Genomic DNA, 15,776 nt, shown 5'->3' with positions numbered 1-15,776 from the left:
AATGTAAAAAAAAAAGTCCAAGAAGTTGAATAAAAAGGCAAATAAACTGAATTTTTTATTTATATGATGTCCAGCACTGTCACCCTTACTGAAACAAAATTATACACGAGGGAGATATATATATATATATATATTTTAAGAATTTAAATTTCAGGTCTCATTTGCAACAAAGTTATTTTCAGTTTATAAATCTGGAGCTCATTCTGCTCCACTGCACCAATGGTGTGTGCTAATTTCAATATCATGACGACAAAAAAATGAGTGCAGCTCTGCTTACCTTTTGACTTTGAGTTAATATTTTATTGACCATTCCATGTCCAGAAAGCAAATAAAAGGTGTTTGTGTGAATCCACCACTGGTTCATTCAACCATTTCCCACCAATTAATCCTAAAAAACGGATTGCATTTTACAGGACAAGAGGAAAAGTGCATGCTGGAGGAGGATTTAGTTGAGCCGTGTTTGGATGACGAGTGACGGAGCGGACTGAGAAGGGAATTCAGGGGAGGGGGGGCTACAAAGATGCACTGGAAAGAGTGGGCGGGCAGAGAGAGCCAGAGCTACTTTATGGAGGAATGCGAGTGTTCAGCGGACGGACTGAGTGCACCATAGCCTGCTAGTGACAGGAGGTGAGAGCCTGGGGCATCGAAGAAGACACCATCATCATCATCATCCTCTGCGTTTTGGGAAAAAGCATTCCATCTTTGGGACTGGGAAGAGAGACTGAGCAGGTAAGTCGACACAAATATTTCAAGTTACTGTTGGAGCTGGCAACTTTGAACTCAGCTTGTTTGCTTAAAAGCGAACGGGCTTATATACTGTGTTAAATTATTATTATTATTATTTTTGGCTTGCATATATTTCAGTAGGATGTCCACACTGTGAAAAAGAAGTTTGCTTTGTTAAATTCGCCCATCACCAACATAGCCGTTACTGGACAAACCAGTTTTTAACATGAAGGTGTTTCAGTAGTGACCCTAAATTGTCCATCTTTTCAAATATATTCGTATAATTTTGTAACCAAATGTTGTTTGAACTGCTATTCAACTCTTTTTTTTTTTTTTTTAAACTATGTGGAATGAAGTGGCAGCCTTATGTGAAAGACATGCATGTTATTGAGGTGTGACAAGACGGGTGGGCACGTCCAAGCATGTTCAACATTGCTGTGCATTGTCGTTGACAAAATATTGGGTGTGTGTCAGGTTGTTGTTTTTTTTGTGGAGGATGTGTTGCACCCGGCGTATAAAGTAGAGAACGCAACATAAGATTTTAAATCCATGAGCAACGAAGAGAAAAATGGATTTAAGTTGTTATGTTGTGTGTAATACCAAGGCTGACCTGTGAGGGGCAGCATGGTGCCTAGACTGCTGGAAAATAGAAAAAAGAAGAAATTTTAATAGAACTAGAAGTTAGCATCAAATCAGATGTTTAACAGTACGTTAAATGAAGCCCATCTCGGGAGTTTCCATCATGGCGACGACCGAAGCCGGGAGAGTCTCCCAAGCTATTTTGCCAGCTAGCTTAGCTATAGCATGAATCTGATACGTGCAATAACCAGCTGAGATTCTGCCACTGGCGCTGTTACGACCGACTGAGGACGACATTTCTTAAAATAACTGTCCCAAATCGAGCATCCCCCTCACGAGTGAAGCCGCTCAGTGACGTGTAGCCTCACGCTAACTACTTTCATTCTCCAACAATAGCATCTCCATTCCCACAGACATACATCCAGACAGTTTGATTTGAGCACCCCACGAGAAGGAGAAGCCCGAGGCCTTCGCCCTTATAAAGAACTACTGAGCCCTACAAGCAACGTCAAATGGTTTTTATTAGGTAGAGCCTGAGGCTCATATTTTTAGCAGTGTTCTAAAAAAGAACAATTGTGAAAAGTGAGCTCATTGTACGTCCTTTTCCTCCCACATTACACCAACCACAGACACCCGGAGCGTGAGCAGATTAGGAGGTGGGAGGATGGTTATGCTCAAGAATGACAACCTTATCACTCTCTGCTCAGCTTGCAGGGTCAATGGGCCCCCGTGCCAGGAGAGGCCTCATTCTTTTCTACCTCGCTATGCACATATAATGCTTCAAACACACTGCGCCCTCTCTCTCTCTCGCCCTCTCTCTCTCTCGCTCTGTGTGTGTATTGCATGCTGATTTGGGAATTTTCTTTTAAAAGTGTAATTTGTCCCTCAGAGGGGCAATCATACAAGACAGCCGGCATTAAACAAGCCATTTAAGTTGGTTTAAAAAGGATAAGCTACGGGCAGCAATTTAAAAAGTGCGTTGTACATCCACGCCTAAAAAAAAGTTTTACAGAAGTTATAAAACTCCCTTTGGACAGGAGTTTAAAAGTAGCACAATCAAATGAGATCCAATATTAGAGCGGAATCATCATCAGAATTATTTTTCTTTTTTCAATATACATCAATATAAAAGCAGATAAGCCGGCCGTTGTTTATCAGCGTTGCCTAGCAACATGAATGGATTTCTCACCATCGCAACCATTGCAATAATGGCGAGTGGCACTTTCAGGCAAACGCCGCAAGCATGTCAACAGTGGAGCCCAGAGTTTGTTTCAAAAATCAAAACAAGCAATAGAAGAAGGAAACCAGCTCCCTGGGAGCTCATTTACCGGTTGAGTAGAAGCACCTTTGTCCAAAGCCAAATTGCGGCACCGATTTTTATTTTCTGGACCTGGATCTCAATATGTCCTGGTAATGGGTGCACCACTGCTTTTTTTTTAAATTCCAATTCCAATTACCGTATTTTCCGGACTATAAGGCGCACCGGCCTATAAGGCGCACCTTCAATGAATGGCCCATTTTAAAACTTAATCCTTATATAAGGCGCACCGGACTATAAGGCGCACCATTAATGCATCATGTCAGATTTTTAATCCAAATCAAATCATTCTCCATTTTATCTTTTTTATTTCAACTTCAGATGCAACAAATGACTTTATAATCACAAAATAATAATCCATAGTCTTTTTGATTCATGATTCATAGTCTTCAGCAGGCCATTTATGCTTGATTTCAGGACACAATGCTTCGGGCCAGTTAAGAATTTAGTCCATATATAAGGCGCACTGGACTATAAGGCGCACTGTCGGCTTTTGAGAAGATTTTAGGTTTTTAGGTGCGCCTTATAGTCCGGAAAATACGGTATTTTACTGTCATACCGCGCATCATTCTCGCTCTAAATGCTCCCGTTTAAGCCCAATTAAAGACACCCCCTACACATTTGCAGGTTTATGCAAATGCCAGGATTGCGTAATTAGTATTTAAACCAGCCACACTCGCCCAGTTGACTTCCTCGTCTGTTAATATGTGGAGGCGCTTGATTGTTTGGTTGACCCGCTGTCTCATTTGACTGTGCAATCTCATTTCACCAGAGGGGAGCCACGTCACCAAAAGCTGGTCGGTGGGCTATCAAAGAGGAGGCCAACAATGAGCGCAGATGATGCGATAAGCATTTGATGTAAACGGAACCGCCGTCCTCTGCATCTCAACTCCCTTCACAGACGAGACCGTGTGCAGGACAATGTAGCAGTCATGGGTTCATTACGCAGCGCCATAAATCTCTCTCATAGGCACTCGGCGCACGTCTTTCGCTTTCAGTCCGAGCCCGGCGCTCCGTCTCGTCACTGCGGGGCCCGTAATGACTCTGTGCTAGTCTGCACTTCAGCGGCCCCCCCCCCCATTCATGCTCAATCTCCTTTTACAATGCACTAAAAGGATTAGCCAATTAGACGCTATTTGCTGTCATTGTGAACGCTTGCGTGTGCGCGGTGAAAGGGAAAGATGGACGGCTGTCTGTAGCACACACTTCATTCCCATTTGATTTGCCGACGGAGGTCACATTCGTCATCGCCGCAACTCAGCCAGCCATACACCTCGGGAAATTCGCGCGTGTGTGCCACAATGGATGACAGAGAAAATGATGGAGTATTACTTCTCAATAATTCAAGCCATCATTCTAAGATACCCCCCCCCCCTCCCCCCCCCCCCCCCTCCCCTCCCTCATTTTGGGCTCCTGCTTAATTTGTGAGTTTAATTTCCCCCGTGTCACGACTATGATAAGGGGAAGTGCCTGCTTCATTACACGGGAGTCATCATCAGTTACTTTGCGTGAAACACAGATTGATTCCGGTTCTCTAATGTGCTGCATAACGCCGGCAACGTTTTGCAATGAGTCGATCGAAGATCACGCAGATGCATGTGGGCAATATCGAAATGCTGTTTAGAATTGGAATGTCTGCGAGAGTTAGCGGTGGTGTCGTGGTACTTTCTCTGACCGGTTTCCATTCTGTGAATGGTTGTCTGTGACTGACTGGTGAGCATTCTATCATTTGACCCAAGTCAGTTGGGATAACCTCCCAGCTCCCAGGATACAGATATATTTCCTCGAGAACATCCTCGGGAAAACAGGTCGATATATTTTGCGTAGATTGGGATTAAATCGCAGACAAAAAAAAAAAACGAACTTTGGTGGCAGTTGTAAAATCGCAACTCAGCTAAATCTCAGCCGCCACAATGGCAAGTTAGTCCAGCTTAAGAAATCCGAACAATACGACGGCCTGGAATGACCTAAAAAAACAGACACCGTGAACCAGATAGATTATACATGCATCTGTTCAAAACATACAGACAGTGAGAATTAAAGCGGGGCCATCTGGCAGTGAGTGTGGAGGTACAGTGGAAAGTTTCACGCTTATTGTGTGAGCCAGGCAGGTATAAATCTCGTAACGTGCTAGCACAATGCTGCCTTCCTCTGGCTGCGCTAAAAACGATTGGCTATGCTCGATGTTGGTGTGTCGGTGTGTGTGCGCAGAGGGGGGTGCATTGTGAGCTGGACTCGCTTTGTGTCAGGCGAGTCAGCGGGTGCTCAAAAGCCGAGTATGATCGTACCCCCCCTAAAACACACACCGAGCCCCCTGCTTGGACACAAAGAAGTGCAAACACTTTTGTGGAAATAAAAGAGGGACACGTGTATCTACTATCATGGCTCGCCGTCTCTCCGAAGCGTTGATATCATGGGAGACTGCTCAATGCAATGTTAAGCACTCGTAAAAAGGAAGTGAAACCGGAGAAAGTGAAAAGGAGCATACATGCGAGTTGCCACCCGCACAATAATATCAATCTTTTTAAAAAAATGCTGATAAAGATTCATTATGTGGAAAAAGCAGCTTGGCAACTGGGGGGGGGGGGGGGGGGGTCGAATTATAGTTAGAGGGGGTGCACCCGCAGCCCCCCCTCTACCTCTGCCACTGCTGAAAATAAATCACTTTTGCTTTTGTATCCCAGTGAAAATGTAAAGATTTGTTTTTTAAGAATCAGGTTCAGTTGAGGGTGGATTTTTATTTGGAAAACATCACAGCTCTGAATGATAACGCATGATAAAATCTATATCGTGCAAGCTTTTATTGGTCGGATTTAATCAGGAGAAAATGAAAGTATCTCAAAAACCTGATAGGCTCGACGTTTTGGGACACGTAAAGACATTTTTAATTAAAATGTACTATTGACCAACTTTGCAGCCTTTGATGGCAAGTGAGGGGAAGATTCTCAACTTTTATGCATTCGCCAAGTTTATTGCACTTTATATTTTAAATTTTATTTTTATTCAACCTTTCTGGCTGTCGTTGGATGATGCGTCTACCGTCATTTTCGAACTATAAGTCGTGGTTTTTTTTCATAGTTTGGTTGGGGGGGGGGGCGACTTATACTCAAGAGCGACTTATATACATATATATGGTTTTTTTTCACTTTTTTGGGCTTTTTATGGCTGGTGCGACTTATACTCCGGTGCGACTTATAGTCCGAAAATTACGGTAGTTGCGACATTCGCAGAAAACAGTGATACTGAGAGTATCTTTATTCTAAGACAGTAAAAATCCTACTCGTAAGAAAAATGTTCTTCCCAGATAACATGATGTCACCAAATGTTCTCCCTATTGATTTCCCCGCGTATGGCCATAACAATGAATCCGCAGATGTGTTGCAAAGCTGCCAGATTTCTTCCCATTAAGGAGAAAATATAAGCCCGCTCGGCGACATCTACGGCCTGTTAGATTTACGCCTGATTTTTCCGCGCCGCTCCGAGGCCATCTAATACAGTCTATGTTCAATTTTTTGTTCGTTTTTCGGAGGGGGGGGGGACACAACACCTCCTGCAGGGACGTCCTCGGAAACACTCATCCGAGGTGGTAAATCACACTAAAAAGTGAAGCTCTCCAGCTCCTTCTCCATTGTGAGGTGGACTCCTTTATTTAACACTCAAATATGGTCCGGGGGCCCGTTTGGGGAGAATAGATCAACAGGAGTGCGCGGCACGCTTCAAAATACAAAGAAGCAAACAGCCTTTTTCTCTCCTTCAGCTTGTTTGCTCAGGGTGGGTGCAGGGCTGCTGGGACGGTGGGAGGCGAGGTTAGCACATACGAGGTCCATGCACAAGCAGGAGGTGTCTGGCTGATAGGAGGGAGGGGGCCAAGGGGGAATAGCCAGAGCGGATCTTTTGTGAAGGCCTCGAGTTAATCACTTGAGCGGCACACGTCGCTTCTGAGGGTGCGCATGTTGTACACTTACCCCCCAGGGAAGGGTGGGGGGGTGTAAAGAGGGAGGTCCCAACAAACACACACACATTCTATTTACATGTCAGTTATAATGCAAAGCTGACCCCACCCCTCAACTGCACATTATCAGACCCTCTTGGCCTGGTCGCATTTTAGTGTTCAAGAGCATACGCGTGTGTGTGTGCATGACAGGTCTCCGCGTGGAGGACCGGACCGATCACTCGAGCGAGGCCTGGTCCCAGATGGATGCTCGGTAAGTAAAAATGCTATTTGACTGTTTGATGTGAGTGCATGATAGTGAAACACAATAGCTTTCCTAAATTTCAAAGTTGACATCAATATTTTGTTTTGTGTAATAGCGCTTTGATTGATGGATTAGATGAAATTCTGGATGATCTTTATTTTGGGAACAATCCGACTTTTGTTGCCTTTGAAGGACTTTTTGTGTAAATGTTTCTCTGCCTTGTTTTTGTGACGCTGCCATTCTGCCGTTCCTTGCGAGACGGCATCTGCTTATTGTTTTCTTCGGTGATGACAATTGATCAGCGCAGGCGCCGCTATTTTCCCCTTGTAATCAAACAAAGACAGTCAAATGACACTGATGGCGGACCCCGTGCTAAATACACCTGCACTAAATCAATGTTTTTGTTTTTTGTGAGGGGAGAAAATATAGTTTCGATTGATGCTGTCAAAGTGGGATTCATTTTACAATCATATTTATTTAGTTTCAGGACACCAAACAAAACTTAGGAGCAACAACAATAAAATAGATATAATATTTCTATCAATTTCATCCAATGTACACTACCGTTCAAAGGCTTGGGGTCACAAAATTGTTTGGGTGACCCCAAACTTTTGAACGGTAGTGTATATATTTATTTAGATAATTATTTATAGATTATATGTATAATCTTCTGTGTAAAAAATCTTATAATATATATGTATACTTATATTCATAGATTATATATAATATTATACAAATATAAGATATAATTTATCATATTTCATTCATAATATTTTATTATAATAATATGTACACTACCGTTCAAAAGTTTGGGGTCACCCAAACAATTTTGTGACCCCAAACCTTTGAACGGTAGTGTATATTTTATAAATATTTTCAGAAATATTCACATAAAGCTTTCATATAAATAGTAGGAGGTTGTTCTCGTATCATAATACCTTAATAATAAAGGAATGAATAAGTCATGTAAATATTTCATCTCCTTAAATTTAGATCCATCTCCAGTGTTACATTGTGTTTGAACAAATCCAGCCAAGCATCCAGTAATCCTAAATGACCCTTTTAAGTCAAAAGTGATGTGATTAAGTACACTTAAGTCCGAGCCTTTGTTGTTGTGGTCATTATAAAGCGGTGAGGAGTTGAGGACCAGCTGCTTCGGGGGTGCTTCTGAGCTTGATAGCCTCCACTCTCCACTGGGGGTCACATCATGTCACGCTACATCTGGGGCCTCGTTCGCTTTTTTGAGTGTAGGCGGACGGCAAAACAAGAAACAATCCTATATTTTCCCGTAGAGTGGACGCAAAGGTTTAATCAAATGTAGTCAGTCAATATCCTGATTTATTGAAAAGTACAGCACAAAGGCCTTTTGAGCGCAATCCGACGGTTAAGTCATAAATCGAGACACACAAAGCCGGGCACGGAGCCAACACGGGCTTCTTTTTTTTTTTCCCCCCGCCGTGTTTACTCTGCAAATGCTCGCTCACCTGCTCCAGATGTCGCTTCTTCACCGAACGGGAAGCGACAAAGTTAAATAAACGGCAGTTCCCATCAGCGGGGGTATTTTACGAGATGAAAAAATACTTGATAACTTTTGAACTTGCTATGTTGCAGATGAACTTTTCTGGGGAGGGGTCATGAGTTGAATCACCCATTCACTCGCCGGCGGGAACATGGGAAGCGTCAGCAGCCTCATCACCAACGACCAACTCAACAGGCCCTCAGAGATGAGGTTGAAAAATAGAACAAACCAGCCTAGACGCAATGGAGGTTGCAGCCTTGACGGCTTACTGAAGTGTAGCTTCACTCAGGCCTCCTCCTCCTCCTCCCCCATCCGTCTCCCCAAAGGCATCTCGCACTCCCGGTCCGGACGAAGCGAGGACTTTTTTTACATCAAGGTGGGCTGGCGTGATTGTTGAATGATATTTTGTGAATACCGTTTTTTTCCATGTATAATGCGCCCCCATGTATGATACGCACCCTAAAAATGGAATGTTGATGCTGGAAAAAAAGCCTGTACCCATGTATAATACTCACCCAAATCTTGAGTACTACTTAAGTCCATAAACGTAAAATTATTAGAGAAGAAAGCGCATCCGTAATGGCGGCCTCCGTATCATATCATTATCATTTTAGGACAATAAATTAGTTAAATTTTGCGCATTATACATGGAAAAAAACGGTAAATCAATACTGAGCGTGCTTCACATCAGGTGAGCCATAAACCGAGGCCGCCGCACCACAGAGGGGAAGACTGCGGCCGGAACGGCGAGGAGAAATCCGACGAGCGACGGAAACTGACGCTCATGTCAGGGACTGATGGGGTAAGTTCTCTATATTATTATTTGAAATTAAATTTCAAATATGGTATGTTTCAAATTATAATGGGCTAATAGGTAGAAGCAGCTCACGTGGATTGTGGGATTGACAGGAAGTCATTTTGCCAATGGCTCTGACGTCCGGGTGCTCCATTATGCTCCGTTAATGAGTGATTTTTTTTCGAGTGCACTCAAAAAGAAAGAAAAAAATCGAGGTCTCACAGCAGGAAGCGGTCGGTTCTCACTTGTGAACCTCACCATCTTCATAATTACACCTTTCCAAATGAATACGCTACAATGCCTTAATCTACTCGGGGAAGTGATTTGAATGTGCTGAGAATAAGAAAGTGAAATGACCTTTTCTAAAAGCTTTCAGTGCCTCGGAGCACCCTAAGGCCAAAGTGTTGGGGCGTAAGAAGCAGAAATGGGAGATAGATCAAGCTCCAATAGAGCTCGGTGGATAGGGAGGGAGATTTATTTTTTCAAATCAAAGAAGGCATCCCATATCCCAGTCATGTTGTTGCTGAGGAGGAATTGCTGAGCTCACAAGCGTTCCCTCTTTACCTCAGCATCCCATATTATTAACAACCCAGTAAAAGGCTATTCATCTTCCCCGTGGCAGCATATGAGGGTGGGCGGGGTGAGATATAGAATGGAGGAGGAAAGGAGGTACCGTATGCTACCACTTGTGTCTTTCTTGGACATTACAGACAGAGACACTGTGGATGGATGGATGGATGGATGGATGGATGGATGGATGGATGGATGGATGGATGGATGGATGGATGGATGGATGGATGGATGGATGGATGGATGGATGGATGGATGGATGGATGGATGGATGGATGGATGGATGGATGGATAGGTTGATTGGATGGATGGATAGGTTGATTGGATGGATGGATGGATGGATGCATGGATGCATGGATGGATGGATGGATGGATGGATGGATGGATGCATGGATGCATGGATGCATGGATGCATGGATGGATGGATGGATGGATGGATGGATGGATGGATGGATGGATGGATGGATGGATGGATGGATGGATGGATGGATGGATGGATGGACTGACGGACAGACTGACGGACAGACTGACGGACAGACTGACGGACAGACTGACGGACAGACTGACAGACGGATGGACGGATATTACGCCAGGATCTGAAAAAAAAAAGGATTTTAGGTTTTGCATTGTGACATTTTAGGCTCTGTGAGGCATGGGATGACTTGTGTTTACAAGGCTGTCAGCTAAAAGGAGTTTGTGGGAAAAAAAAAAAAGAAAAAAGGTTGGGAGGCAGGCAGAGCATTTCTGACAACATGTCATTTCACTCTTGCAGACCACTGCTGAGAAGTCGCTGGTCCGATCCACTGCATACAAGCCTTTAATTCCCGGGACCGTGTCCTCCTCCACAGAGGCGCAGCGCAACAGCCTGGACCACATTCTCAGCCAATTGGACAAAGCAAAGAGTGCAGACAACCAACACAAGCGAGATACATCTTCTGGTCGATATCTCAACCACGTCAAAAATGTTCCGAGTTGAATGCCCGAAAAAAACGATTCCACCTTTGCTTTCAGGGAATCTGTCAGACTCTGGTCGCAACTCCATGTCAAGCCTGCCCACTCACAGCACTAGCGGTAGCCTAAGTGCTTCCACTGGCCCTGTCAGTCACAGCGATGGAAGCTCCACTCCGGCCAACTGCCTCCTCAAGGGAGCTCAGGCCAATTTGTCCCCCTGGGTGAACAGCGGTAGTCGAGACGGCGGCTATAAGACTAGTTTGAGCCCAGGGGGCTTGTCATCAACTGCTAACAGTGATGGCGGCTCCCCGCTATCTTCAGATAGGCCCAAACGCCTCTCTGAAACTGTGGGAGGGAGTCGCTCCCCTCTCACGACCGATGCTTCACTGATTGAAACGTTGGAACAAAGACTCCTAGAGAGGGAAAATGAACTGCAGGAGTTGCAGGTAAGTCGTTAGCTCGCATATCACAGAGTCTTTCTTTCGCATCTACCAACATCGACCTTCTCTGAGGTCTTCTCGCTAACCATCCTTAACAACCTAGGCGTCATGAAACGAAACACGCTGATTTTGTACAATTGCTGTCTTCCATGACACAAACAGGTCAGCTATGAGGTGAAGGAAGCGGCCACCTGCCAGTTGTTCGAGGAAAGACAAAAGTATTGCGCTGATGAGTCGCAAGAATTGAACCGTGGGTCTCCCACCATGACACAACACGCCTCGCAGATGGCTGGAAATAGCCGGCAAGCGCTGCAATTGCAGGTCAGCCAACTCCAGGTCAGACCATCTCGACCTCCTTGCCGATGAGTCATACCATGGAGGAAATGGTGATAATCACGGTTTGCGTTTTATGCAGGCAGAAAACGAGAGACTCGAGGAGGAGCTCGTCAAGCTGAGCCGAGAAAGGGAGCTCGTGGAGCGAAGACTGAGAGCCTTCGAGGAGAGCACACAACTCGCTCCGACGCTTGAGGAAACTCAGTGGGAGGTGAGACGCGATTGAAAAGTCCTCAGGTCATCAGTGGACCTTTTTTTTTAAAGTCCCCGTAGCGTCCCGCAGAGAATAAATGTGTTGTGAACAAATGTGAATCGGGCGATTTTCCTTCAAATTGCACAAAATGGATGGTCATTTTCTTTTCATTTTTTAGTACCCGATTGTAAAACTACCACAACAGGGCAGCTGATTCCGGTATCGACCATTGTCGCGAGTACCGATACCATTCACTGGACATGCCGACAGCAATCGAGACAATGATAATCATTTCTAAATCGGAAATATTCTATCCAGGGTCAAATCCATCCAATGTGTATCATGAAGAGACAAAATGGCAGCAAGTGGTGAATACCAAATATATGTTTGGATCTCCAAAATTGGAACATTTGCTGCTCAAATACTTGAAGAGTCCCCAGTAGGGTACAAAACACGCAACAGAAGACACTGTGATCTTGGTGTCCCCATGTAGGTGTGCCAGAAAGCGGGCGAGATCTCTCTTCTGAAGCAGCAGCTGCGAGACAGCCAGGAGGACGTCAGCCACAAGCTCAATGAAATAGTCAGCCTGAGGGCGCAGCTGAAGGAAATCACAGCGAAGGCTGAGATGCTCGAGAAGGAGAACAAAGACGCCGGCGACAGACTACGCTCCCGTACCATCGAAATGGAGGTTAGGTTCCTTTGGAATCCCATTTCACGCTCAGGTTCAACTTCAAAGACAAAATGTCGACTTGTTGCAATTTAAGATAAAGTGCTTTGTAAGAATGCCGTGTCGCTGTTGGGTAGGTGTTCAATTTATTCCGTTTATTTTGGCACGTGGAAAAAATCCCAAGCTAGGAATGAACATCTGCATCATGTGACAAAATTTTGGTTAGTGTTTTCTGGGAAGCTGGAACAGATTAATCGCTTCTCCATGTATTTCAATGAGGATCGATGATTCGGAATAAGAACGTGATCACCAAATGTTTCATTGTCTGTTCTTACCCAAATTAGGTGTGTCAAAATGAACTCCAGCGCAAGAAGAATGAAGCCAACTTGTTGAGAGGAAAAGTAGGCCAACTGGAAAGAGACTTTGAGGGAAAGACCAAAGACCCCAAGCCCCATCAACGCACTTCGCAAACTGAACCTTGCGGCCTCAAACAAACCCCAGAGCGAGTCACCGCCGTCCACAAGCAAAAAGAGGAGCCAGAAGGTAAAAGCTCCACGGAACTCCAGAAAGAAGTGGAGAGACTAAAGCAGCAGCTCAGCGAGGAGAAGACAGCTCACCAGAGACTAGCGACTAGCTTCGACCAAGAGAAGCGAACGTGGAACAAGGAGAAGGACAAGGTCATCAAGTACCAAAAGCAGCTCCAGATCAACTACCTGCAGGTGCATAAGAAGAACCAAGACCTGGAGCGACTCATGAAGGAGCTGACTGCTGAGTTGGAGGCCCGGGCTGAGCTGGGTTTGGATCTCAAGTACAGCTCAGGGTTACAGACCTACGATGACGTCATCGCCACTGAGATATAACGGCTTCCTTCCACTTGAACTTGACTTTTTTTTTTTTTTACTTCAAAAAACCTTCACAGCAGACACTGGATGTCATTGCCAATGCTAATTATTGTGATTGTAGCTTTGAACATTTCAAATTGCGTTTTCTAGCTTTTGTGACATTTAGTGAAATGAATCGAAATACAAAATCTCATTTTCGTGTTGTAAAATAATAATTTATTGAAGGTTAAAATGATTTTTTAATGCTTTTTTTTGTACTCTGCAAGTTCTTTCATTATTAAAAGTTTTCAGAATTTTAGGATAAGAATGCAAATTATTTTGAACGTCGCGTCACACCAGCATGAAAACAAATAATGCGAAAACAAAAATAGGTGCTGTACTCTCCGAATATTGGATGACAATTGCATAGAAATCTCAACATTTTCTTTGCAATATATACAATAAAATAATTAATTAATTTGAGTAAAACAATCAAATGTTGTATATTGTGTTTTGTTCGACTTTTGGCGCATTTTAATATTTTTTGTTATTGTTTTAAAGCAAATTAGTGCAATCCAATTCATTGAAGTTGAACTCCGTCTTGAATATTTGAAGTTTCCTGATATGGAACAGCAGTAGAGCGGAATATATATCATACAAAATGTGTGTGTGTAGGCAAGTATGTGTGCAAGGGAGAGATTAATGGGTTCCAACGGGAATAAAAAAAAGAAAAAAATTCTAGAGCTGTAGTGAAGAAGAAATTGAAAATGTGCTATCTCCCGCTGCATCTTCATTCTCTTCAACTTTTCCCTACACTGCACATTCAACTTTCTTCAACTTATTTGGTCGTATTCAATTTAGATTTTATATCTTGAAAAAAACAAAACTCACTCTGTTTCCACTTTTTAGCAGCTGTTCCGTTTAATACGCAAAGGCAGACAATGTTTTTAGAATGTTACTCAAGATGGCAAATGATCCAACTGGGGCCATCGTGAAACGAGACAGCTGATATTCTTGGCAAAATATAAACATATATATAAAACAATTGGATGCAACAAAAGGATAAGGGTTTGTTTGCCAAACATTTGTCAGCTAATTCAAATGCATCTGTCAGCCGACGTCGACACATTCAGAAAACCTGTTTATGAGAAAAAACAAATTCGCCAAGAGGATATTTGAACAAGTCCAAAAAGTGTTTACGCTGAATAATGACCAAATGGCTTTACCAAAAGACTGATGTAACGAAAAAGGCGATCTCATTATTTTTGCCAATATTCCGACTTCCAGACCCCGCTTCATTTAATGACAACCCAAAATTGGAAGCACCATTTAAAATATATTTCACAGGGCAAACGCTAGCTTTTAATTGAATGCTACTAATGGATTCCAAGCAGCTCAAATCTTTTGTCATTCGCTCACTATAATTCCCTCCCTTTTTTTTTTTAAAGCTGTTTTCCTCTTGTCGAATCATCTCCTCGTCTAAATGAGTTGAAAATCAGACATGAAATCAAATTAAGACCCACTGCCAGTATGAGGCTCTTTTGTTAATGGCGGATTACTCATAACTGATAAGGACATCCAAAGTCTGTTTAACAGAGCAGAGAGCGGCATGGCGTCTTCCTGACGTTCTCACATTAAGACTTTGGATGCACTCAACATTTGGACACCTACGCCAGCCTGGAAGATATTTTTTGTCCCAATTAAAACTAATATATTGTGTGCGGCACCATTAGTCTCAACATCAAATTCTGATGAATATCACACTGGTGGGCGGCCATTTTGTCACTTGCACTCAACTGAAAATATCATCCAAACAATCTCCTGATCGGTGAAGAAAAACACTCCGAGATGTTTTTAATGAAGTCTAATTATATAACAATAACAAATCCATCCATCCATTGTCTTCTTTTGTCCGCCATGGCAGGATAATAAAGCTTTGTGCGATAATGAATTATGTTTCTAGCAGGCGTCTGAGTGTCACCGCTCAGCCGTTAAGAAAGCCCGGAGAAGACACCGGCCGATAACCCAAGCCTGCCTGCCCTGCAGTGACATGATAATGGCACTCTCATATCCTGCTGTGATTCTTCTCATGGGCTGACAGTCAAGAACAAAAGGAGGGGCCTGAATTCATTTGCGTGGGGGACGGGCGCTTTTGCAAACCATATTTACCGTGACATATTCAGATCTGGAAGCGGAATCTTCTTACCTTAGGACCAAAGCCCTCCCGCTACCATAAATAAACCATCCTGGTAAATAATGAATGAGTCAATAACCGTGTATCAGTTCCTACCTTGCCCTCATTACTCATTACACTCACACTCTCAAACGTGCTATATCGCCAACGCACCCCTGAGCAATTAGTTGCTCTTTAAATATCTGGGGGCTTGTTATTTAGCCTACTATTTTATACTTTTATTGGTTTATTCAAAGAACCGCGCTACAGCAACGCCTGGGCAAATCCCCCAGCTCCACTGCAAGTCAGCAAAGTAATTGGGGAGGGAGTCCCAAAGGGTCCGTGCGCACCGCTCGACCTGATAAGATGACATGGCAGAGGAGGGAGGGAGGGAGATAGGGGCAAGTATCGTGTGGAGGATGGGAGAACGGAGCTTGGCGCTCTTTGGAGACTTACGGGTTGGCTGGGAAACCATCTGGATCCGATTGCATCAC

At 43.7% G+C, this 15,776-nt stretch overlaps 1 protein-coding gene across 3 annotated transcripts; it reads left to right on the top strand.

The window, feature by feature from the left end:
• Positions 1–537: 537 nt before the first annotated feature.
• On the top strand, positions 538–13,606 carry lzts1 (leucine zipper, putative tumor suppressor 1). 3 transcript variants are annotated; one of them, XM_061278668.1, is made up of 11 exons: positions 539–729; positions 3,396–3,481; positions 6,768–6,828; positions 8,431–8,714; positions 9,030–9,140; positions 10,477–10,642; positions 10,716–11,101; positions 11,258–11,431; positions 11,511–11,639; positions 12,115–12,309; positions 12,633–13,606. In XM_061278668.1, exons 4-11 carry the CDS (start codon positions 8,490–8,492, stop codon positions 13,146–13,148), a joined length of 1,902 nt encoding a protein of 633 aa, XP_061134652.1. In that variant the 5' UTR covers positions 539–729; positions 3,396–3,481; positions 6,768–6,828; positions 8,431–8,489; the 3' UTR covers positions 13,149–13,606. The 3 variants fall into 3 exon arrangements, with proteins under 3 accessions (XP_061134654.1, XP_061134652.1, XP_061134651.1); XM_061278670.1 differs by lacking the exon at positions 3,396–3,481 and having other exon boundaries at positions 538–729; positions 11,258–11,416; XM_061278667.1 differs by lacking the exon at positions 3,396–3,481.
• The last annotated feature ends 2,170 nt before the right edge of the window (positions 13,607–15,776 follow it).

This window comes from Syngnathus typhle, linkage group LG5 (assembly GCF_033458585.1).
Source record: "Syngnathus typhle isolate RoL2023-S1 ecotype Sweden linkage group LG5, RoL_Styp_1.0, whole genome shotgun sequence".
Classification (NCBI taxonomy): domain Eukaryota; kingdom Metazoa; phylum Chordata; class Actinopteri; order Syngnathiformes; family Syngnathidae; genus Syngnathus; species Syngnathus typhle.
The sequence above is the reverse complement of the archived record's forward strand: the minus strand, read 5'-3'. Positions and strand labels throughout refer to the sequence as shown.

What these genes read in the sequence shown, in the direction of transcription:
- lzts1 (XM_061278667.1), top strand. Translation starts at nt 8,490, where the DNA reads ATGGGAAGCGTCAGCAGCCTCATCACCAACGACCAACTCAACAGGCCC. An exon ending in TCATGTCAGGGACTGATGGG is followed by an intron (nt 9,141 to 10,476) that starts GTAAGTTCTCTA and finishes TCACTCTTGCAG; the next exon opens with ACCACTGCTGAGAAGTCGCT. An exon ending in CAAGCGAGATACATCTTCTG is followed by an intron (nt 10,643 to 10,715) that starts GTCGATATCTCA and finishes CTTTGCTTTCAG; the next exon opens with GGAATCTGTCAGACTCTGGT.